At 39.8% G+C, this 25869-nt stretch overlaps 1 protein-coding gene and 1 long non-coding RNA gene across 3 annotated transcripts in view; one reads left to right on the top strand and one right to left on the bottom strand.

Moving 5' to 3' along the window:
• Positions 1-20081, bottom strand: part of FAM180A (family with sequence similarity 180 member A) — a 26466-nt gene extending 6385 nt beyond the window's left edge. The window contains exon 1 of the mRNA XM_035310367.1: positions 19767-20081. Coding sequence (XP_035166258.1) covers positions 19767-19842 — 76 coding nt within the window. The 5' untranslated portion in view covers positions 19843-20081. The remainder of the gene's footprint in view (positions 1-19766) is intronic.
• On the top strand, positions 7512-25869 carry LOC118156361. 2 transcript variants are annotated; one of them, XR_004746232.1, is made up of 3 exons: positions 7512-7747; positions 7884-8043; positions 23000-25869. It is a non-coding gene; the product is annotated as an uncharacterized LOC118156361 (long non-coding RNA). The 2 variants fall into 2 exon arrangements; XR_004746234.1 differs by lacking the exon at positions 7512-7747 and having other exon boundaries at positions 7759-8043; positions 23000-24542; positions 24983-25869.

Raw genomic sequence — 25869 nt, 5'->3', positions numbered from 1 at the left:
TCTGCCTACCCGCACTGCACAGAGGCCTCAGGGCTGGAGGGAGATGAAAGAAGTGTGTCTGAACATGGTCACCTGCTCCCAGCCCACCTGCCTGACCCTGAGCAGCCTCATTCTGTGCCTTGGAGTGCACCACTGCTCATGACTGAAGGTGGTGGGCAGTCAACAAGTCTAGTGCTGCAGGCAGCTGAGAGTGCCCCACAAAATGGAGTGGAGGAGTACCTGTCTTCTTCATTGCTCACAGCAGGAGTGTGGCCATGCTCACACAACTGCTGGCTCAGCTCCACTTCTCCTAAAGGACTACCCAGGTTTTTAAACAAGTGCTGCAGCAGGGTTCGCCAACTCATTGACCTGCTTCTAACTGTTTAGCTCACAACAACTTAGAGATATATTTACTGCTTAAATGTAATGTCACGTCTGAAGCTGTCGATAGATATATTTTAAAGAAGTTTTCACCTCTTTTAAGAACTGTGCAAGAATTTTCTGAACCTCAGTATCCACATGATAGATGTTTGTGATCCCCTCTCAGATTTTCCATGCAATTTCACTGGTGACAGTATAGCTGTTTGTGTTTGCTTTCCAGTCCATGTTCATGCTCATGGCATTTTTTTTCCCGATTGCTGACTGTGAAGTGCTTGCTCTACAAATACAGAGCATAGCAGCAGGGCTACTGAATTGTCTGTGCATCATCAATGCCCTTTACCTCCCCTACACAAAAAAAAAAAAAAAAAAAAAAAAAAAAAAAAAAGTGTCAAACCCAAACCATAAAAAAAACCCCGGGGGGCCATCCTGGCAAAGCATGTATATCTTCCCTGGGGTTCCTGGGACATAAACTCAATTTAACTGAGATCATGACTCAGTAGGAATTATTTTGATTGACTTCAAGGTCATGGAGAATGACTATCTAATTGCTTCATTTGGACCCTTTTCATGAAGGACAAGAGGAGTAACAAGAGGGACTTGTGGCTTGACTTCCTGAAAGCAACATTTGCCTGTTGATCTACATGAAGGCAGTGGCCCAAGTGGAGCTGTTCTACAAGCCAAATTCAAATCTGAAGCTGCTAGTTTTGTCTTTCTGTCTTAGATTATTAGAGTCTGACTCCAAAAAAAACAAGTAGTGAAAATCATTTATTTGGGCATCACTGGATTTTTGAGACCCTATTTCTGAGATTAGAAGGAGGAGAGCAGTTGCACAGGCAGTAATGCACCAGAAAAAGAAGAGCCATCTTTGAAACTTTTACATTTTTACCTGCAATTGTGGTAAAACCATATCCTTTCAGATCACCATAGCCATCTTCTTACTACAAGACCACAACCACTGCTTAGTAGTGAGAAACTGGTACAAGCTCTGTAGTACTTGATTCCTCACAGCAAAAGTTTCCATTTCTTGCCAAAAACATTTGAAGTCAGGACTCCTAGATCTCAATGGAAGGAAATGAATGCATCCCAAATTACAAGGAGAGCAATTTCTCTCTATTTTGATGTATTTTATTAGTAAACCAGAGAATAAAGTTTATGGCTACAAAAAAGCTTTGCAGTGCTCTGAGTGCATGGAAAGAAATATGCTACCCACTACATGAAAGGAAATGAAAATGTAAAACTTGACAGGTTATTGTTCATGAAGGCTCAGTAAAGTATGTAAAACATGCTTTTTTAATTAATTCATTTGTTATTATTTTTGTTCTGTCCTATAACAAGCCCAGAGAAACAGAGCATAACACAGCATTTGAATCATATGCCAGTGGTAGCCTAAAAATCCCATGGTTAGAAAAGAACATTTAAAAAATCTGTAAACTTCTTTAGTCTTTTTTTTTTTTCTTTATATAATTTATATATATATATGCTAGCTTCTTCAAGAGTTTTTTTTTTTATTATTTTTTTTTTTAAAAAAAGAGAGATGGAGAGAGAGAGAGAGAAAATAGCTCCTTTGCCAGATGCATAACCCTTTTAAGATTGCTCTTAATCAGCCTGGAGCATATGTTGATTCCACTGGGGAGCTAGAAATTTTCTTGGTATCATGACATTTTTTTCTCACCTGCCTGGGATTTGCGCTAAATGGATCTCAGCATACCCAGAGGATCATCTCAAGAGAATATATTTGTTGATAACCTGATAACAGATTTTCTGTTTTCTTCTTAAGAAGAATTCAAGCATTTGCAAAAGCAAGTGAGCTGAACACTGCCCACAAGGTAGCTGTATATGCAGATGCAGCAGCCATTATAAAGCTATGTAAAAATTATTAGTGATCTAGTTTTGTTGAACTTGTTGTGGAGGCTGCTGGGCAGTTCTCAGGGGTCACTGTTGCCTTGGATCTTAGGACAAATATCTGAAATTCTCACAAGATTTTTTTTTTTTTTTTTTTTTTTTTAATGGTGCATGGGAAGCGTTGCCTTGACTTTGGTCTCTATGCTTTTCCTTGACTATCCACTACAGAGAAGAAGACATGAGTCTCAAAGTCTGCATGCCCTTGAGGAAAGCTTTTTGTTTCATGTTTCACTTTGATTATCTCACTGATGATGGTTTACAACCAGACCAGAAGTATATTTTATACATAAAGAGCTTTAGTTTTGGTTAAGTTTCTCCATTGTTGGTGTAGGAATCCCTAGTTAACTGCTTCAGGTTGATTGTGAAATTCCTGTCCTTACTTTTCTGCAGTCATACAAAGATAATAAATATTTTGCTTCCTTGAGCAACTACCTACTTTGTGTCTGGGACAGATCTTGATTCAAGAAGCATTGTTTCCTCCAAAGTGAAATGGTGTTGGCCTACAGAAGGAATGTGGTTGGCAGTGAAAATTGTGATGAGCAGGTTTATGTGCAGTAATCCCATTCTTTACTTCTTGTCCTGTACTTGTCTTGTCCCCTGTGGGTTCATCACCTGTAAGGTGTTTAAACTGTCTTGGGCCTGCATGCTCTGCCAAGAAAAGACCTGAGCTTTGACTGGCCAGCACTGCAATGGAGCATGCTCAAGCAATGTTTCTCAATAATTCCACACATTTTGTCTTTATACATAAAACTGTGGTGTTAGAAATGATTGAACACTTTGCTTTAGCACAGGAGAAATAAAATGAGTGGGAAGCCAAAGGAAGAATGAGAGGAACAGAAAGAAGGGAACCACACACACACACACACACACAAATAGAAAAAATAGGGAAAATCATCACAGTGCTATAGGCCAGCTTCTGAAACCTGCATGTGGAATTACAGTTACTCACAAAAGTAGCTCCCATGACAACAGGTACTATGCAAAACTTGTGCATTCCAGCTTTAATACATTAAAATCTCCGTTATAGGGACTTGAAATCCCAGTGCCCCTTACAATAACACAGCAGAGACATGGAGAAGACATTTTAATTACAAACCAAGATGAACTAACACATTTTTAAAAGCAGCTACCAAGAGAATTTTCCTGCCTGTACTTTCAGCTCCATATCATTGGTATCTTAGCTCCTAAGTATAAAATTAATGTCAATGATCCGTCCTTTTATCTGCCTGTTGACTAAAAGTGATAATAGAGATTTGTTTCTTCTTTACTTATAAATGGAAGGTTAAAAGAAAAAAAGCTCCATCTTCAAAGTCTGAGTTTTGTCAATAAGGATACAAGCAGTAGATCTTCCTACTAAAATCAGTAACAAGTAACATTGTGTTTAGAAAAAAAAAAAAAAAAGAAAAAAAAAAGTAAGAAAGAGAAAAAAAATCACCTTAGAATTATTAACAGATTGTATATAATTAGTTAGTTAATGACCTAGACATTTTTTTTTTTTCCTCAAAGTTAGCATTTATTATTTTATCTTCTTTTAAAGAAATACATTTTCTAACTGGGTGTCTTAGTTCCATAAAGTTTGACCAATCCACTTTGTATTTCTGCACTTCATAAATATCCTGAGATACATTAGGCTAGATTGGACTACATTAGATTAGATTAATTTGTAACAGAGTGTTAAACAGGAATTGTAATAGCCTTTGTAGTTACTTAACATAAGTAAGAAAATAACTGTTTATAGAAATGGAGACTGCTAGAGAAGGAAACAGTCCACCTGAGCCTGTGATTGTGAGAGGAGGAGGAGGAGATTTTAGCTTCTATGATTTAAGTAGACGGTTTGAAAGATATGACTAGCATCAACCAACAAAAAGGGTCTCAGAATTTATTTCCTCATATGGAATTTTTATTATATAGCTTTTCTACCAGTTCCTGGCCTGAAGCAATGTATGCTGCGTTATTTATTCTTCCCTTGGTTATAAAGAGGGTGTCCCACCTAGAATTATTTATGCTCATAAAAAATGTGCAAACAGCCAAGAAAGCCTTTAATGTGCTGGAGTAAAGCTGCTGCAGCAGAAATTGAGAGAGGAAATACACACACACTAACTAAAGGAAAGAAGTGAAATGTTGTGTCCTTCGTTTTACTGCCATAGTTCCAGGAACTGGAGATGGGCTAGGGTGAGCACTACATGTGCAAAGGGCAACAGTAAAGAAGGGAGATATTAACACTGTTGCACAGACCTAACACAGAGACAATAAGCAATTTTAGAAACATGGGAAACTTTAGGCAGAGGTGGAAAATGAAACTGTATATCTCCTTCCTAATTTCAAAGCCACCTTTACTTCCCTATTTGTATCACATTTCTCATAGGAACTTCTCTCCAAGAACTCTTGTATGAGAGGAAAACATTAAGCAATTTTAATTAAATGCATTTGAAAATATTTGTTACAAATGAAGGGATATAATGATAGTTAGGTCTCCTTCCAGATCTCCCATGAAGGTAACGAGAGGTAACGAGGGAGGGAAGATGTGCAGCCAGAGCCAGGTTGGTGTTTCAGCACCAAGTAGTAAGAAGAGCTTTTTTTTTTTTTTTTTTTTTTTTCTTTTTGTTGTAATTTCTTTTTCAGTCAGGATTCCTTGGCTTCTAGGCAGGCAAAGGTGCAGCTAGGATTTTCCAGAGGCTGACCTCATCATGGCTGCAGCTGCAAGAAGCAGTCTTTTATGCCTTCCCCACAGTCACATTCTCCTTCTTTCCCTTTGTGTTGACACTATGTCGTGTGGCCACACAGTGAGCCAAGTCAGGGATCTGGCTGGTTGTGAATGAAGGCTAACAGCAAACCATAAAAAAAAAAAAAAATAATAATAAAAAAAAAAGGATAGATTTAGCTGCCTAGCAGTGCTCCTCCTTGTGAGCAACTCCCAGTGCAAGTGTGGTCCAAGTGCTCTTAGGATATTTGATGATGATTCCAGTTCTTGAATGATGTAAGGATGGATGGTAGCCCTGGTTAGGCAAAGCAGAGGACATTCCTCATCGTTACACATCCTTGATCTAACCACCAAGCTCATGGTCTCCTTTCTGAGGATGACCATCTCACACAGGGCAGTTATTCCTTCTACTAGAAATAAAGATAGACTGCAAGACCACTAGCCACCAACCATTCCTTTCCCTTCTACGCTTACACTCTCCTGAACTTTTAACAGAGTAAATTCAACTGGCACAAAGAATATTTCAAATTTATTTTAAGCATGAATGCTGAGAAAAAGTCAAACATCCAATTTGAACTACAGACCTAGCAGAGAGCAGTATGGATTTTGTCATAATCATGAATAACAGCTCAGATTCTTCAGTGGAAGTATATGTTGTTGGCCAGTTCCAAAAAATGTCTATTCAGAGAATAGGAACAATGTCATGTACATTAACTAGACAATCAATACAATATACATTTACAAGCTCTTTTGAAGATTAGCCTGCCTTTTTAACTGAGAGAATGGCTGTCCCCTACCACATGCTAGCAAGAGAATTAGGAGATTTCTGTCCCCCGATGTTTCCCAGTTCAATCTGTCTGCCTTCTCTGCATTAATGAAACACAATGCACTGGATCTGTTGAAAGGGCCACTGTACAAAATTCTGTGCAAGTGTCCAAATTTAAAAGTACATGGGCCTACTGACTTTAAATAAATGACCATATGATCTGCAGATTAAGAAAAATAATGAGGGATTATTGCTGGAGCTGATTATGTTGTCCTGTGGTGAATTACTGTGTTGGAGCTGTCCCACTGAGATCATGGAACTGTTAGCTGACGGAAAGGAAAACAGAAGAAATGATAGGGACCTTACAATAATTCACTTAAGCCATTTGTGAATACCTTCAACCAGCAAATAAATTCCAGAAGTTAACTGTGGATCTAGGAACAGTTATTAAACTGATAACAAACTATCTATTATTTTAATTGCGCATGAACTTCTCACCCACATATAGCAGAACACGTATGAAATGACAAGCTACTCCTCAGACTCACTAAGTATCAATGTCACAGCTCAAAACCGAGGACAAATAAACATTACGTTGTTCATCATATCTTCTCCCTCAGAACAGAAAGAATCAGAATTTTCTTCCCCTTTCCTTCAATTCCCATTCAAGCTCAAGTAAACCAGTAAGAAGCGAATACATAAATCCCACTTCTCTGCTTCCTCTGCTCCAGGATTTAACTTTTTCTTCAAAACCAAGAAAGACCCAGCTGTTTTTACAGCTGCTCATTGAGCTCCAAATGTCAGTGCACCTGCTCCTGTTTTTCTTAATGACATGAATATGTGCTGGATAGAGAAAATGTATAAATCAGCATTGCCCAATAAACAAAAACCAGGGGGATATCATGCTGTTTTTGTCAATAAATAAATTATTTCTGGAAATAATGCCTTTTCAAAGCATTGAGTATTTTCTAGTAGTGAAGATAAAGAAAAGACATCTGAGAATGTAATAGAGTTGAAGATGGATTCATGTTGTTTCTGAACTGGACTCGTTCAGTTGTTTTGCCACCTGAGCAGAACACAGAGTGTGAAAACTGTGCTCTATCCCTGCTGAAGAGGCAGAGGGGACCACATGTCTCTTCTGGAGGGGTGAGGGAGAGTTGCCATGAGAAGGCATCTGTTCTGACAGGTACAAACCTCTGTCTTTGTCTGGACCTTATAGTGCTAGTTTCTGCATTTCCTGTGAAAATAATACTAAAATAATTAACAGAACTCATATCAATAGATGAATATTTGATGAAAAAATTCATCAGCAGAATACATTTGTTGGATTTCATTGTGTGCAGATGTAGTGGTGGGCCAACAGAATTTCAACAATCTTTGTGATATTTTCAGAAACATAGTAATCTGAAGGATGAATGCAAAACAAAAATAATATTTTTATAGCTGCCTCCCTCACTTCACAAACACATATATGGGATTTCCATTTTACAAAGCTGTCCTTTGTCTACTGTTTTTTATTATTTCACAATCTCCTAAAATCTGAATATTTCTAGACCTTTCAGGTTTCACAGTCTGCTGATATAAAGCTGAGGCTGAGGTACAAATCGATTCATTATTATATACAGAAAGTCCTGCCAGAACCTTGAGTACTGCAAACTGCTAAAGGCAGGACACTGTGGACGAGGTCCTCAGATGACCTGAGCTAGCACCACCAGCCCTGTGACGCTGCTCTGTGGGCTGCCAGGTCATAGACAGCCCTGTTCTGTGAAAGGTGTGTTCGGAATCAAGGGGAAGAGAAAAAGGTTAGATTCGGTCTTCCAGAAATCTTACAGTCAACAAAATTACTCAAATACATTGTTTTCTGAGGACAGGAACTGAAAGGAACCAAATGCTGACAGCTGCTGCTGAAATTAATGAAAGTTCAAATCTCAGCATATTTTGCTGCTCCTTTCCCTGTTGCCTACAGATGTCATCACCCAATGGCTCCCAGGCAACAGCACCCTGCCAGTTTTTCTTGGGTATTAGAGCTTTTCTTCCTTTCCATACAGTCTCTTTTTTTAAGCTGAACTTGTAAAATGGATTTTTGCTTCCAGGAAAATAGTCTAAGTAAATGTTTAAGGAAAAAATGCTAATGATCTCATGTTCTATACTTAGGAAGAATTAAATTGGAGTAAGAGAAGAAGACTTATTTCCAGTGAAAACATCTAGCATGTTGCTGACTGAAACCAGCTGGGGATTTATTCTTCATTTTAACTCCTCTGTGTAAGAAAACTGGAAGAAAAGATATTTTTATGACTGTGGAAGAGCAATCTAGGTAAATTGCTGTGATACATAGTAAATATCAACCTGCCTTTTCCTGGATTTGGTCTTTCTTCTCAGTAAGTTGAACAATTTGAAGCTTTCATAATGAAATATGCTTGCTTAGAAAAGTTTCTGCCAGCATGTATACACTCATTTGCTTGTCATTATAAGCTGCTAATGAAAAATCTTTAGGCCCTTCATCTGTGGTCTGTGTCTAGAGAAATGTTCTTCACTGTGTCTAGAGAAATGTTCTTCACGAAAACCAGACTTCATTGTGTGATAATTCTGCATGACTTTTCTTCCTCAGCTTGGTAGTAATGATGATCACCAGGAAAGCTTATAGAGATCATCTAGATCTGAGCATGTGATTGATATTCATCTTATGCCATCCTCATCTGACTTGCTTTTGTCATATTATGGGAATATTATTATTGGTCTACCGTATAGATAAGAGGCAATCACTGTCTGAGGTACTGGAGCACACACAACACATACAACAAACTAATTATTTATAGTGGTAGACTGACATTTTGCATGGCTACAAAATGAGGTAGGGACAACTTGTCCCCATATTTTTGTTTCTAAATGGGAGCCACAGTACTCTTTAAATTCCATTTTGACCTTTAAGCACTGCACAGACATTAAAGATGAAGCAGAATGCAAACTAGCTGGCTGAGCTCCTAGGGCACACTGGATTAGCAGCTTCATTGGGTTACAGACAGCACTCCAGTCTGCTGTGAAAGGGACACTCAGAAAGTGATTTATAACTTCATCTAAATAATGCTTGCTTTATTTTGTCAACAAAAACACCTGCAAAGAAATGCACTGTAGTTTGAAAACAGTTAAGTAAAATGAAACAGATCCAAGTAGCTGCTCCCAGTTGAAGGACCAGCACTCTTTTCCACTTCAGCAGGCAGGCAGTCAGGGGGTGCTAAAGTCCAGCCTCGGGTTCATCAGCATTTAGATGCAGAGGTGTCAGGGGAGACCCATTTTTTTCTTTGACAGTTGTCTTGTTTGGCAGCATGAAATCAATCAGGAGTGAACAAGCCAACTGGACATGATGAACACATCTCTTTGATCAAGTAAGTAGAAAGCAGGAATGAGTATGAAGTATTTAACACACACGATGGGTTGGTTATGTTGGTTATGGTTATGTCACTGGCAAATGTGTACAAGTAAAAATAGAGCTCTGCATCAATGGTGCTGTTTTTCTGAAGTCCCCATACGTTCCTTTGGAGGAAATATATGAACATCTCATTCTACTTTAGATCTCACCTCAGCTGGACAGTGCTGGCTGTGAGCAACATCCACAGAGATTTCGGCTGACATAAGAGGATCTGTGCTGGATGGATGGTCTGTGGTACATGCAGTTAGTCATTCAGGGTTTGAAGGGCATCCAGAACTTCCCAGCAAACATCCAACAGCCTGCTCCCTAAATACTATTTCTGGCCAAAAAAAAAAAAAAAAAAAAAAAAAGTGTCTTTCTAGGGAAACACAATTTCTCATGGTGTCCCTATATGATGGGCAGACTCTTGAAATACTTCTTCATAATCTGGAGCCCACAACATTTCTTCCCTGTGAAAGTGAGAAATACAACACCCTGAAAAGACAACACCTCAGTCTGTGTGATGGGTGGCTTGTGACTACCTTGTCTTTCTCAGCCCCATTGATAAATATCTGAATCTTCCTCTCAGCTCCTAGCATTCCTGGAGGATTCCCTCCATCCACTATATTCAGCATGGCTCAGGCCTCAACCAAGCAGCTGCTGTCTTTGTGCATCTAGGTTTGATCTGAGGAAGAGACAGGGCATGGTGAGAGACAGGGACTTGGTGCAGAAAGGCAGGAGGGTTAGGCAATGATACCCAACTTGTTAGGTATTTTTGTGAGGACCCAGCTGATCTTTGGGCTTGCTAAGTACAAGCTGAGCTAAGTCTGCCCCTTTGAGCTCTGTTTAGTAAAAAACACAGTGAAAGAAAGCAATAAAACAAGCTGTATATACGTTTTTATTGTTAACCTTCCAAACCTTTCTGCCAAATTCGCATGGCAGTCCAGAAACCAGAAGTTGCTGTGACTATGACAAATGAATGATTTCACTTAAAACATGCTGTACTATATTAGGATGTCTACAAGTAGCATTTAACTGGAAATGGAGTTTGTTCAGTGCCAAGTCATGAACAATAGCAGTAAATGAAAATGAAGCAAGCGTTAAATGCCTTTTATTTTAGGAGGGGGTTTAAGTCACAAACAGTTCTCTCAGACATAGAATATGTCTGCATTTAATAAATAAATTCAATAAAGAAATTACTTTGTGCCTCTTTAGAGCCAGGCACAAACAAAAACATAATGTCACGGCTGTGAGCATAGACCAGGGAGGAAAATGAGGGCTTGCAGAACTTGACATTTCTCCAGGGACTGATGGGGGTGGGGGGGAGAACAGGGACATGTGCCACTGTGTCTCTGCTGCTATGGCTGATGTTAATGGGAGAAGATGACCGGTATTAGTGGGGAATGCTGTAGCCTTATAACCTTGTAAAAGAGCAACCTTCTTGCAACTTTCATGGAAAAAACAGGCTGTTTCTTGGGAAGTGGGGAGAGTTCCTTTCATACCTACATAGTTTAAAAAGCTCAGAGAGAGGCAAACAAAAGGAGACCTTTCTGATTCACTAGCAGTAACATTACCTTTTACACTGTGACCAGTGGTGAATTGCCCAGACTACTGAATCTCAACATCCTGGTGCATTGGCAGGTCAGAGAGGACCACATGAAAATGTGAGTCCTGCTTATGTAAGAAAAGGCAGATATATGCAGCCATCCCATGAGTCTGAGAAGCAGACAGATAAAATGAAGACCAGCTGTGACAGATGGACATCTTCTGAAGAGTAGGTTCAAATGAGGATGCATACCACAGTGACAAGGGGGTGAATGCTACCCTATTCTTAAGCAAATGTGTGCTTTATTCTTTCCCATCCACATTCATCACATTTTCTCTCTCTGTCCTCTTTTCCTCTCTTTTCCTCTCATTCATGCATATTCCTCCCATTTGCTACCTTTGCCTTCAGTTTTTTCTCTCTTCTTTCTTTCTTAGCATTTCTGCCTTTTCTTTTTGTCTCTCTTGTTTCCTTCTCAGTGACTCAAAAATTCCAGTCAGTTAAGGAAGTCTATACTTTTTCCAAAACAGACAAGAAATCTGAAGCATCATCTCCGCTTGGGGTATGCCACCACCTGACAAATAGATGGAGATGATGAAATCCTGATGTTTTGGATCTCAGCAGATATCCACAACTAGTCCAGGTAGTTTACTCTCTTCACAACTACGCAAAATCTAACCTAGATGTTCTGCTTCCCCACAGCCATTCCAGGGAAGAGTGTGTGTGTGGGGGGTCACACAGAACACCTTGTGCATATGGGTCTCCATCAAGTGCTTGCAGGACAGCATTACCCTTCTGCCACCCCATTTCCTCCCAAACAACCTCCGAACTTTGAAGAGCTTATTTTTATCTTTCTCAGCAACTCTTTTTAAGATACCCACCTGGCTCCTTCTGAGCAGAGAGAGACTCATGGAGTTTGGAGTCCAGCTCCTGGCTGGTGACCCATTTCCCTGTGGCCAGGGAGGAATTTCCAGAGGATGAGCGGTATGCATGCTGATCTCAGGGGAACTGGGGAGCTGCCAAACCGAGCCAGGATGCTGAGCCAGGAAAAGCCCCACATACGCTTTCACCAGAGGAAAGGAATGTTAGTGGAAACTGGGAATAGTGGAGCTTATTTATCTCTGCTCTCTTCCTCCTTGCATTCTTCTTAGCCTCAAGCCCTGTACAGAACTTTGCTTGTCACAAGAGCAGCAGCAGCAAGGCAAAAAAAAAAAGCCAGCTTATGGTTGCAGTCTGCAGCACTTCAGGGTGAGGGAGATAAAGAGAGCTACTGGTGAAGGATAAAACATTGAATGGGCAAGGGAGCCCCATGACTTGGGATGCAGACTCAAGCTGGTATAATGTCTCCCAATGACTGCATATGCTGTGGTGGGTATACCACATTTGTGTCTGTGTGTCTTCCCACAAGTGTTTAGTTCATCCTGTTTGATTTTTTTAATTTTTTTTTTTTTTTTTTTTTTTTTTTTGTGATACCTTGATATATATCACAGAATCACAGAATAGTCTAGATTGGAAGAGACCTCCAAGATCATCTAGTCCAACCTCTGAACTAACACTAACAAGTCCTTCACTAAACCATATCCCTAAGCTCTACATCTAAACGTCTTTTAAAGACCTGCAGGGATGGGGACTCAACCACTTCCCTGGGCAGCCTATTCCAGTGACTAACAACCCGTTCAGTAAAGAAGTTCTTCCTAATATCCAACCTAAACCTTCCCTAGTGCAACTTTAGCCCATTCCCCCTCATCTTGTCACCGGGCACATGGGAGAATAGACCAAACCCCACCTCGCTACAGACTCCTTTAAGGTACCTGTAGCGAGCGATAAGGTCTCCCCTGAGTTTCTTCTTCTCCAGGCTGAACAAGCCCAGCTCCCTCAGCCACTCCTCATAAGACTTGTTCTCCATACCCCTCACCAGCTTCGTTGCCCTTTTCTGGACTTGCTCGAGCACCTCCATGTCCTTCTTGTAGCGAGGGGCCCCAAACTGAACACAGTACTCAAGGTGGAAGATTTTAACACTCGGGTTCACTACAGGAAACCAAGTTACTGAAAAAAACTGAGGTTGTGGCCTCCCTCAGGACAGTGGCAAAACTCTCGCTGACCTTAGTGTTGCTGGTTTGCACATTTTGGTGCTTTTAAGATTAAAGCAAGGAACAGATGGCTTTCCCCACATGAGACCAAGATACTCATCAGATGGTTCCCTGTTTTGCTAAAAAATCAGGGCTCATGCATTCTGCTAGGTTCTCTGCATCTTAGATACTACCTTCAGTGGGGTGCAGAGGGAGGGTGTGTGGTGTTACAGAGCCCAGTTTTAGTCTCCAGGACTGCAGCCCAGCGTACAGGTCCTGTCCTGTCTTGAACCTGAGCACTGGTTTTGTATGCAGAGTTAATTACTCCACTGTTCATGTTTTACCTCAATGATTTTGCATCTTGCCTGTCACAGTCTGAGTAATCAGAGCCTCTGCAGCCTGATGATGTTCATTATGACCTGCTGACTTTCTCTTCAATGACACTGTACTGTTCAGTGCTTCTGACAGGATTTCACTCCGCCTGAGATGTCATTACCTTCCTGCTGAATCTGGCATGATTTACCCAAGGAAACAAGAAAAACACTTTATGCTTCAGAAACATGAAAAAAAAAAAAAAAAAATCACTAACAAATATACAGGACTACACACATGCAGTCATCCTGAAGAAACCCAGAGCAAATGATTAAATTACTCCGTGCCTCACTTAACTTAAGTGTTAACACTTACTCTCCTTAATTACACTGAAAGATCTTTGGAGAAGGGATTTTTTTTTTTCCCTATGTTTGTTTGCATGATGCCAGGTATTAGTGGGGTCTCTGGCCGGAGCACTGGAGTAAAAGGTAATCAGGATAGGACTCACAGAGTGCTTTGCAGTCTTTGCAAGTGTAGATGAATTATTTCATTCATAACAGAGCTGCTTCGCCTGTGGAGGAGAGCAATGGCTTAATAGCATGCATTCAGAGCAGTGAATGGGTTGGTAAAAGTAAGATGAAGAGAGCTATTTTAGTCTGAAAGTGTAAGGAGGGATTTGGATGGCAAGAGGTGCCTCTGAGCTGTCCTTTGCCGGGTGATAAGGAGTGTTTATACTGATCCAGATCCCATGGCTGTTCTACACCTGGGACCTATGTGAATACATGTGGGGCATGCAGAAATCCTAAAAAAAATTTTAAAAAATAAAAGTAACAGCATGTGTTTTACTGGCTCACAAGTCCTCAGTATTGGGATGGACCTGGGAACACTGAGAAGATTCTACTGGGTCACTTTCATCTTCTACTTCTCACTTATTGTAGCAAACACTGAAGAGAAAACTGCTTTACTTCATAACTCTTTCCAATGTTCTAATGTTTTTATCCAGATTTCATTAAAATTATTGAACTCTTTTCCTTTTTAACTTTTGATTCTGTCAACCAATTTATGACAATATGGGCTGTAAGTTTGGCTGCTTCCTGTGGTGTTAGGAGTCTCAGAATCACTTAGATCCTTCCCTGTTAACAGCATGAGTGGTTTTATAGAGTACAAAATCCATCTGTGGTCTTACTAAAATGCAAAAACTATAATCTATCCTTCCGCTGATCTCATCACAGTTTAGCACCATTGCCCTAGAAGAGATTATAAACTTTGATTTTTTTAAGCATCCTTTGTACGTCTTTCAGCGTCAGGTATCCACAGTGAATCCTGATTCATGGATCATACTCCATACAGCTTAAACTAATTAAGTCTGCCTCTAAAGGAGCATTTGGGGAATCAGGACATGCTAGAAATGATTTTGATTACAGTTGCTGCCCTATCCTATTGGATATTTATCCTACTCAGGTTAAATGAATTCAGGGGCTATTGTAGTCTAGCTATATTTTGCAACACTGAACAGCTTTTACAGGTACAAAGAATTAATCCCTTTTCAGCCCCTTCTTCAGTCTACTCCCTACTGTTTCCTGAAATAGTTCCTTATTTTATAGTTTCACACTCCCACTGTGGCTGATGTCCAAGGGATCTCCTAAGTGGAACAGGAGGGCCACATCTGTGCTGCACAGCAAAGCGTTGGACAGACATGTAAAAGCTAGATGCAGTATGGCCATATCATTGTGGCACCAGGTCCAAAGAGGTGACCCTTTCTGAAAGGCACAGCTCATTCCCTTGGGGACATGCTAAGATGTGGCTGTCACCCTGCTTGGACTCCAGATAGGGACCCTTCATTGCCTTGTGTTGTGCTGCCTCCACCCTGGGTCTGTGATCTCTCCTCTGCACACCACTGTGCCATGCAGATGTCCTAGTTGCCTCTTTCATTCATTAATTCTCATTCTTTTCCTGCTTCAAAACATTTTTTTGTCTTTGTCTACTTGTGATTTCTTAAAGAGCAGGAAACATTCTTTAAATGCTTCCTTTCTACTTATTACAGTGTTTTTTTTTTTTTTTTTTTTTTTTTTTCCCAAAGATCTATTATTTAGGCTTATGACATACATTTACACTCATCTGTTCTACAAGTCTATGCAAGGGAACTTAGGAAATAAAATCATAGTTATAAAGGGTGTCTTCTTCGGGTTATCCATCTTCAAAGTTAATAATTCTTCTGAATTTCAATCCCTTTCACACAGTGCCTACTTCTCTTTACAGGTATAGCTATGATAATTAGTGCAGTAGTGATTTGCATCAGGCAAATGAACCCCCAAACCAGGACACTCCAGCCCATAAATGTCTGTTCACAGGAATTGGTACAGGCTGCTGAAATAGACTTAAGGTAGGTGGGAAGAAAATCCACAGCAGGTTGGTCACACAGATCAAGGTCAGTGGAATGGGTCCTACAAGCAGGGAAGTCAGGGCAGCTAAGGCAATTTTCCAAGTGACCATGTAGGAGCCAGAGAAAAGGTAAATATGTTTTTCTCCATAAGAAGGAACATATTTTACACAGTCAGGCATGGGTTTTATGTGCAATACATGTTTTATGAATATGTTTTATGTGCAACACATATTTTATAAATTGGATAACAGTAACTTTATGAAAATCAATGAAGTTGAATAGATGTTGCACTTTAAAAAGTTCTTGTACCCAGTCAAGCTAGTGCAATTTGCCTTTGCTCTTGGGCCAGACCTTTGGAAACCTCAACATGTCCTAAAGAAGCCAAAACCATGACTTGGTATCCTTGAGGTCTGCTAGGTGAATATGTGTGTTTGAACATTTGTGTCATAATTGCATTGTGTTCAGGCCACATTCCCATTCACCATCCAAGCCAAAAATGTTGAACAAGCAGTACTGTCAGTGGTGGAATCCCAGATGTTGCCTGAGAAGGGAGTACCTGGCAATAACAGTGCAATGAGATGAGGTGGAAGAGAGGAAAATAAGGCCAAAAGGTGTGGAGATGCTGTGTATACCCTAATTCCAAGCCTTTCATCCTTTTTCCATGTGGTAAATTCACCAGCAACCTGGTATGCAGCAAATGATCACATAGGACAGAAAATGCTAAACTCTCTTCCTTACAAAATGACTGGCTGGGTTTCTAGTAGCAGCCAGTCTCTCTTTCTCTTCTGCATAGTCCCCCGTCTCTTGGCACTGGAGAGCTACCAGCCTGCTGTAGCTAAGCCCAGCAGCAGAAGCAGTCTGCAAGAGTTTTTCATGTAGCAGCTGCTCCATCAAACTCACAAACTCAGTTGCCACAGCATTAGAGAAAATACTAAAGGTTTGCACTGTTGGGAAATAAAGGAGGATGTGTCTTCTGTTCTTCCATGTAATTGTTTCTTCAGAACGCCTCTAAGGAGAACAAAGTATTCACCTGGAGTTATGGAACAACCTTTTGACTTTCACTGAGCACTAGAGGTACAAAATAAAGTGGACCAGACAAATCTGGATGTGACTAATAATGCTGAAGGTCTGGAAGGCACAGCATAGCCTTTCCCAAAAGCATGAACCTCAAATTATATATTACCTATTAATATAGGTAATATATAATTTCCTCACTAAGGTTTTCTTTTTTGTGTCTTTTAATTTTCTGTCTTACAGTATCTCCTTCTCCAGCCCCCACTTACCATTGCAAGTCTTTCATCTGTCCAAGAAGCCACAACCACAAGGAATCACATTGTCTTCACTCCCCAAGCAACCACATAACAGGCATTCTACTGTTTGTGTGCTGTTTATTTGAATTAGGATGCCCTTAAAGCAAAGGTTGCCAGCTGAGATTAAATGTATAACAAGACTTGCCTTAGGGCTTTCCCCATAGGGAATAAGCAATTCTTATAATGCAGATCTGAAGCTCACTTCTTCTCTTCAACCTATCGATGCTCATCAGAGCATTTGTGAAGAAAGCAACTGGCTGTCAAACAGTATGTCCTTTTTTTTTTTTTTTTTTTTGTAAGTCAGTTTTTATTTATTTATTGTCAAAGGGGAGGGTTTGTTGCTTGGTCTCTATAACAAACACATCTTTTAAGGACTGCAATTGTTATATGGGCCTTTCAGAAATTAATATCACCTCACCTCTTCCATTCCATAGGGAAAGTAACTCATTAGTTACATAACAATTAGTTACAAACATAATTTTTCCCTAAACATGCACTTTATGAAATTAAAGAGCCTAATATTATATGGATAAGGCTACAGAAACCTCGAGGAAATCTGTATTGATGAAACAAATCATTTTGTGCTCACTTAGTATCCTTACTTCAATACTCTAAACATGTCTGTCCTAGTGACTAAAGTATGCCTGTATGTAACTTCTATACAGCCCACAGCTGGATCTCAGCAGGCTGAGGATTGTGTGTCATTTTTAATGCAAATAAATGAGGGAGTAAAAAAGAAAAACAACAACAACAACAATAAAAAGCAAACAAACAAAAACACGCTAAACAAACAAAAACCCCTATGCCTTGTTTATGCCTTTTTTTTTTTTTTTCCCCTTTTGTTGATGTTCTTAAAAGCATAGGGAGGTGGCAGATTGGTGTTCCCACTCACCACGAAGCACAAGCACATTTGCCTTTCCTCACATGACTTTGTTCTTGAGCAAAGACTAAATACTCAGTTACAGGGCTTAGGCATCCAAAGTGCCCCGATACCCCCAAAGAAAAATAATAATAATAATAATTAAAAGCTAGACTTTGCTTTATCCAATTTTCACTGATCATTTATATTGGGAAAACAAACAAACATACAAACAAACAAACAAAAACTGCTGGTAATAAAAGCAGGACTACTTGTCCAACTGTTTTGTAAACAGACTGGACTACTAGTCAATATGGAGCTGATATGCAGAATTGTATTTCTTTTCCATCACAGCAGATGCTGATCTGTCTTTGCTTTTCTATTGCAAAACACAGATAGGATGTTGGACAAGACTTAAATAACTGAGATTTAATCCAGACAAAAGTCAGTTGTCATTTGTGGAGGGAGGGAAGAGTAATGAGTGTGCAAAAGGGTGTGTCATGCCTCGGTACTCAGTCACATTTCCTCTGAGGTTTCTGAGCAATTCATAATTTAGGATGGTGCTTTGCCCTCCTCCCTCCCCTACCCCCCCCTCCCCCTCCCCCTCTATATAATATTTGTGAGCACTAAACTCCTAATCACTAGAGTGAATAAATCTCCTTTTCCCTCTGAAGTCTCAAAAAACAAGCTGTAGAGATTCCAGCTTGAAAATAATCTGCTTTCACAAAAGGAAGGACAGAGTTCTGATGTTTTCCTTTAAATGTTCATGGTGATTAAAACTGGATTTTAAAAATTGCATAGGTTTATTTTAAAGTTGTCTTGTTGTTTTTTAATTTAAGTAAGTGGGTTAGCAAACAATGAACATCTTTAAATCATGTAGTGACTATCCACCCCCACCTTTTTTTTCCCCCTTCATAAATAAGGTGTCCTCATTCTCCCAAAAGGTAGGATATATATATATACACACATATATATATGTATACATATATATATATGTATATATATATGTTTGAGATATGCAAATCTACTTCTAATTTCATGACCTTTTTATGTGTCATCATTGGAAAGACAAACACTTATCTAGAAAATTAAGATTATCATGAATGTAATTGGTGCCATTACCTCTATTGTACAGTCACAAGAAAAAAGTTTGTGAAGGCACAATCACTCATCCAGTATCATTCAAAAGGCTGATGTAAAAGACAAGGAAAGAACCTGACACTGTGAGTCTCAGGTCACTGCCCTGTCAGCAAGCCCCCACTGACTGTAAGAAACAATTAAATATCAATACAGACTTAGCAGAATTACATCTCTCTTCATTACTTCATTCAGACTTTGCCTCCCATAAAAAATTCAAACCAAATCCAAAGAGCAGATTAGAAAGGAATTATAATGAGAAAGAGATGGAAGATTGGGGCTGAAGGGTATGAGAGGGCACCTGAGTGCTTGATTTAACAGACTCCAGTTCCTTTAAAAATCTGTAAATATCAGTATCAGAAGCAAAAAATCCTTTTTGGGAGGGAATGACTATCCTTGCTAGCTCTTAAGCAAGCATCTCATATGCAATCTAATAGTCCCAAACTGTTTCATAAGTTACTGTCACACACTTGAATACAAATATATCAAGACTATGTATTAAATTGGTCATCGAAGCCTGATAACACCCTAGCTATCTTTTTATATGTTGTGTGTGCTAGTCTATCAGCACAGTGTCACAGGCACTTCTAGGCATCCTGCACAATATGTGCATTATTGTATTTCCTGTTACCAGATATCTGCCTGGTAGAGCAGAAAATCATGCCACCTGTGGCTGCAAAGGTTTTTGCTTTAAGGTTTCATGACCTGTATTTTCTGTTAATTCAAGAGAAAAAGGAGAAAGAGAAAGGAGAAAGTAAGGAAAAAAAAAAATGTTTCTTGGGATATATCTTGTATTTTTTATTATAACATATTATATTAATAATTTTACCTTTATGCACTTATGCATGTGTATTTTTCTATTTGTCTATGTAGATAATTAACTGAGCCATTTAAAGAAGAAAAGAAATTCCAGACCTGGGAGGGTCAAATTACACATATATAAAATGGAAGATTATTACAGACAAAAACTACAAACTCAAAGTTTTCTCTTAAATGTTTTTTCATGCTTAAATCTTACCTCTGCTCCATTTGTATGTCACAGTGGCATGAGCACTGTAATAGAATAACAGCAGCAACAAAGTCTTCCAAAGCATCCTTTTCTTTAAAATAAGTATGTCTATCTATGTATTAGCTTCTTTATTTTCTACCTCCCTTCTTTTCAGGAATAAATAAATGGCCTTTCCTCTCCCCCTCCCCCTTTGAAGGAGAACCTGTCTGATCTTCCGAGTGCAGCTGAAGTCAGTGTACAGCTCCTCTCCCAAACCAAGTCTCCTCGGGATCAGGAAACTTACTTTCACAGACAGACTTTGTTTTTATCCACATCTGGAATGACTCATGGTGCATGTGAGTTTGCTGGCAGCTGTGTGAATAAATATCATTACATTTTTGCAGTTCAGTTTCATTTGTTATATGGGCCAGTTGGAATTTATTTTTGTCCAATAAACAGCCACAAGCGACCTCATTAAAGGACACCCTTGAGTGCTAGATCTGTTGCTACTCCTCCGTAACAGGGGACTGTACATTAACCAGCATCTAAGTCAAAAAGCTCCTCTGGAATGATGTACAGCTGTACTTGGATGCTTAAGTCAGGGAGTGGAGCATATGCTCTGCAAGAACATTTTGCTACTGTGATTCATATAATCACTCCTTTATTAGGAACATATAATGCTGCACTTAGACTTCAGTTCTGTGAGACAAGTCTTGGCCTTTTCCTCTGTTTGGCCAGTGCAGAGCATAGGAAGGTCCAAATACTTAACTGTCTTTCTTCAACGGTGCTATGGGGACAATCTATAATACCAAAGATGAATGTGGAGAGGTGATGCTGAACATAAAGGCTACTGACAGATGTTTCCTCCCTAATGCTGGCCCAGGGAAGATGACACTGGAAGCATCATCCTAAAAGGATTCAGCATGGAGGGAGCTGTGGGTATGTACTATCTGTGGAGCAGCTCCAACAGGAAATTCAGGACAGGGCTGGGGAGCACATGGCAGTACTTGGTGGGAATGCAACACTGGAATAACAGCAGGTTGCTGTTTGTCAGAATAGACTGCTGAAAAATTGGGATATAAAGAGTACTTAGCAGAATCCAGGGACAGGATATACCCCATTCAGTGCCTCAAAGTAATGTGTCTAATTCTCTTTTATAGGTGAATGTAAGCCAGAAAAAATCCACTGACTTTATTTATACTGGTGTAAAATTGGCATATATGAGAGCAGAGTCCAACTTAAAAGGTATAAATAGCAGAATTAAGGGGAAGAGCTGGAATGAAGAGGGCACTGTGGCTCAGGATTAATGGACACTGGCAGGAAGGCAGGAGAATGCCTGCTCAGCTCCTGCCTTGCTCATGCCAAACTCTGGCCTTTGCCTCAGTCCCCTTATTCTTCTCTGTACCAGCTTCAAGTAACACCAGCTGCAAAGGAAAGAGGAGGGTCATATAAGGTTGTCTTGCCTAAAGCGACTTCACTTCTTTTCCCACACGTACGGATTTTCCTATGATCAGACTGCCTCAGGTTACTCCCACATGAACAGCACATTAATGAAAGACAGCTCTTTGCATGTCAAGGAGATGGCAAAAGGTATAATTAAAACAAAGGGTGGCTAACTATCTCTCTCATTATATACTCTTCTTACTGAAACATGTCAGGGATGGATCGGAATACAATGTTAAAGCTAGGAGTGAGAACAGGTGCACTCTGGAGAAGCTGAATCAAGTCATCAGCATGGCCAATTCTGAGAGGATGTGTTTGCATCAAGAAGGTGCAAACTGCACAGTAGTAACAGGGTAATGACCTGCCAGCTGCTGAGAAAAATAAATAAATAATAAAGTGATACATTTCCTGCTGAAAAGACTTCCATCAGGATGGAGGGCTTGAGGAAGTACACTTTAAATTAGTAAACCACCTCAGTGAAAACCCTCAAGCAAGTTAACAAAGTGGGAGTAGACTGCTTCATTAACTTAAGTGCATCAGTCAAGCTACCATGGCATGAAGTTCTTAATATCAGCAGAGGCTATGAACAAGATGTCTCAAAGCCAGGTAGACCAGGAAGAAGCATTACTGCATCACTTAGAAAGTGCATTGCAGCCTTGAGAGATGAAAGAAAACTGAGAAAACTCAAAATCCAATGGGGTAACTAAGGAACACATTTTTGGTGGTGCTAGATAGAGGATGGGGAGTGGAAAAGGTGTTCTGAGGTGCTGTATTATTTAATTGTTTATATCTAAAGGAAATGTTGTCTATAAGAGAAGATGAAGGAGTTCAGCCTGGCTCCACCCCCCAGTATTTTGCAGAAAGAGCCCTGCAGGATGGTTTGCCTCCTGTCTCTGAGCAACAGGATAATTCATATGCTCATCTGTTGTCACCAATTAATATAGCAACCCTAGAAAGGGAAAGGAGAAGAATCCCAAGAATTTCCTTCCCTAATCTTCTACTCCACCTCCAGCTTCCAGAAAGTACTGCAGGAGCAACAGAGAAGCAGCAACAGGGAGAGACAGGAGAGATGTGTGATAAGACTGGCATACAGGTCAGATGGACATGAGGGCATGAAATGATTACAGGTCTCTCCTTTTTGAGACTCTGAAGAAGTTGCTCTGAAGTTACATTATCTGTGATATTATTATTATTATCATTTTTATTATTTTTATTTCTGGGAGCCTTGTCCTTATTTGAACTCAAATTGAGTTTCTCCCCATCTGCCAGTCAGGACTCTACTTAGTGGAATCTTCAGGCATTCCACTTTAGACTGCAGCTCTCTGTGTGTGCCACAACTGTATGGCAAGTGGGCAAATCTGATATTAAGACTTTATGAATGATACACAACCATCTGTATTGTTTGTTTATTTGTTTTACAGGAAATGCAGCTGTAAATATAACATGTCTATGTAAAATAAAGAATGCTCTCCCTGTGGAATCTCTTCAAAAAGTGTAAATGTTCCTTTCTCCCTATTTAAAACTGTAAAAGTTTTTCTCTCCCGTAAGGATGCATGAACACAGAGAGTCATATCCTCCCTATTAAAGAGCCCTCCAGATGAAGCTGTGAGATAAATCTTCACGTGCACTCAAGGCACTTCAGCTCTGTAGCTTCTATTGATCTAATGACTGTATTTTATTAGATGGTTGCCCAGTTTCAGCCCAATTTTAGTTTCTGGCTTTGCTGGAGGCTTGAATCACAGCAACTATAATGAATGCTGAAACAGTGTAGAAATCTTCACTATTTATAAATATTAAACGATCTTAAATTGTTTAGGAAGTATCAGGCAGAAGAGTTTTATGGTGAAGAATTCATCTTGAAGATGTGACTGCCGGGAGGGCGTTCCATGCTGCTGAAGCCAGGAAGCAAAGACCTGGTCTTCAGGCTAGTCGATATTCAGATTTTAAAGCAGTGTGATGCTGGGCATTGTCACAGTCATGTTAAGGTGAATATTTATGTGTTGCTGGTTTTTAAACATTTAGGTGTTGCAGCTGTGATTTCTCCAGTGCTCCCAGTATCTGTGAGACCTTTCAGGCACAGGAAAGAGGTGACTAACTATTGCCGCTGGCAGGTTACTTGGGGTAAAAATGAACATTCATGTAACACTTAGCAATATGACTAGACTCCAAGGGAGCAGTTTTTCCATTCAATTCCTCCATCCTGATGCTGTCATTCAGTGTCTGTATGCACTGCTACTCCACCACAGTCTTTTTGAGAAACCTGGAAATAGGGGAGGAAGGAAAGGCATGGGTGAAGACTAAATAGGGAAGAAGTCAGCTATTATTTTGGGGCCCATGCAAAGTGAAAACAGAGAGATGGTAGTGGTACTCCAAAGATATCCTTCCTTCCCTCAGGTACTGTGATGGTGAAAGGACAACTACAGCAGATTGGGAGTGTGGAAACCCCATATTTCCCAGGGGATGATCTACAGTGACCAATGCTTCAAGTGAGGTGTCCCTATGCGCTACCTTTAGTAGTGTGTTGTATGGAATAATTTATAAAGTAAAAAGACAATACAAAGAGAAAGAAGTCACCAGGTAATCCAATATTAGCAGCCTGCTGAGTCTTCCGAGAAAAACAGTCTTTTTTAAAAATTTATTTTTTAATTAAAAAAAAAAAAAATACTAGTGCATTACATCAGTTCAGCTGTAGCTTTGAGGAACTTCTGCCAAACCCAAGGCGGGGTTCCAATCTGTCCTGACACCTCAGTCACTGAGAGAATTCCTCACATATCTTCTATCAGACATATTATTAATATTATTATTATTTTTGTTAGAATTTTCTTGGCTCAATTTGAAAAATGAGTGTGTGTGGGCAGGAACTTCTTCTGAACCAGAAGCTTTGCTTTACAGCCAGACTCCTGCCCTGCCCAGCCAGCCATGAGACATCTGCCTGTTAGTATGCCAGCACAGTGGGACAACATCTATGCATGACACAGACATTGGTCTCCTTCCCACAACAGAGATGGATAAACTGAGACGTACACATGAAGTGACTCACTCACAGAATGAATTGATGGTAGAGATGGGTCTTGAAACTAAGTGCTGGTCTTTCTATTCTTTTGCCCAAAATATAAGGTCCCAATCCATCATGGCATCAGCTCAACAGCACCAATGTTATCTACCAAGAAGAGAAATAACCTTACTCAAGAGGCTAAGTAGTACCCACATAATTAGGAGCACAGAAGGGGAGGAAAAAAAAAATTCAAAACCAGACTACTGGGCATCTGAGTATCATTATTTGTGATGACTTCAGCTGTCCCCTCAGCTGATGCTTTTCTTGCAGTAACAGTTTGGATGACAGAATCTCACCAAGCCTCACAGGTAAAGAGGCCAGGATCAACCTTGTGTAGCTAGTGCTACTCTGGAGATGTGAGTTAGAAGGGACCTTGATGCATCTTACTGTTGTCATTCTGCCCCAGAGCTCCCTAGTTACCTTGAGCTAGCTGTGTGAGTTCATATTCACAATAGCACTTAGATGCTGAACTGATAATTTAGACCAACATTTAAATAACAAAAATTTGAATTCTACTCATGCAGCTTTGCAGATACCTGAATTGCTTGTGTGCCTAACCTTCCCTTGTGAAGTTTCTTAAATGCTTATATCACTGTAACTATCTAGAAAACAAGTAACAGCTTGGATTTTATTTCATATTTCAAACAAAATATTGAAACTTGTCTTAATATTTACAAAAGTATCTGACTGCAAATACCCCTTCTCAAATCCCATGCTGCAAATTTCAGCTTTTTTTCTTCATAATCAGGAAGCAGATGGGTCACATCTTTTACTCTTTGACTTTACTGTTCAAGAAGTCACCCACTTTATAATGTATCTTGGTTCAAAGTCTTTCTCTGCCTGGGAAGATGAGAATACATACCATAGAAGAGAACTCTAAGCCCTAAATTGCAGGATCTTCTGGGATGGAGCTTTTCAGCTCCATTGCTGAATCCATTTCCATGGGCAGGAAGTAATAAAATATTCATTCTTGCAAAGAGAATGAACATGAAGGTGACTCTTTTGCCATGATCATAGGCCCACACAGGAGATGCAGGTCTTACTACGTACTCTGATATCCATTTTTTAATTTAGAAACAGCATTCATTCCATTAACAGAATAACATTATAGACACCTGATGCATAGGGGAGATGAAAGATCAAGTTGCCTCAGGAAGAAGAGGTATTTGAATGGTATTTGAATACAGGTTCTTGGATCCCAGTTGTGTACACTAACTAATTAACTGAAAAGAGATCCTTCTCCTACTTCAGATACAAAAAGTCAGGAGAGAATTCATGTTTATGAACCTGAACAGAGACAAACAACTTCCACTAGCTTGAAGCTTGAAAGGGATACAAAATTTAATATGCCCCTTTCTGCTTGGTATTTCCTCTTGACTAGCATAGATCGTTTCTGTTTTTCAGCCTGGATTATGTGAACCATTCTCAGACATCAGACTCTCACCCCAGGCACTATACTGATAGCCTAAATACTGAAAATGGGTCTGTGAATACAGTTCAGAGAAACTTTAAGCATGCTCAGATTTAAGCACAGCAACGATGAGCCAGAGTCTCCCCTGAATCCAGTCTTGATAAAAATGATGTGCCAGTAAGGCTGTTTTGGTCAAATGTGTATGCCACTGCATGAAAACTAAG

Source organism: Oxyura jamaicensis, chromosome 1 (assembly GCF_011077185.1).
Source record: "Oxyura jamaicensis isolate SHBP4307 breed ruddy duck chromosome 1, BPBGC_Ojam_1.0, whole genome shotgun sequence".
Lineage (NCBI taxonomy): Eukaryota > Metazoa > Chordata > Aves > Anseriformes > Anatidae > Oxyura > Oxyura jamaicensis.
The sequence above is the reverse complement of the archived record's forward strand: the minus strand, read 5'-3'. Positions and strand labels throughout refer to the sequence as shown.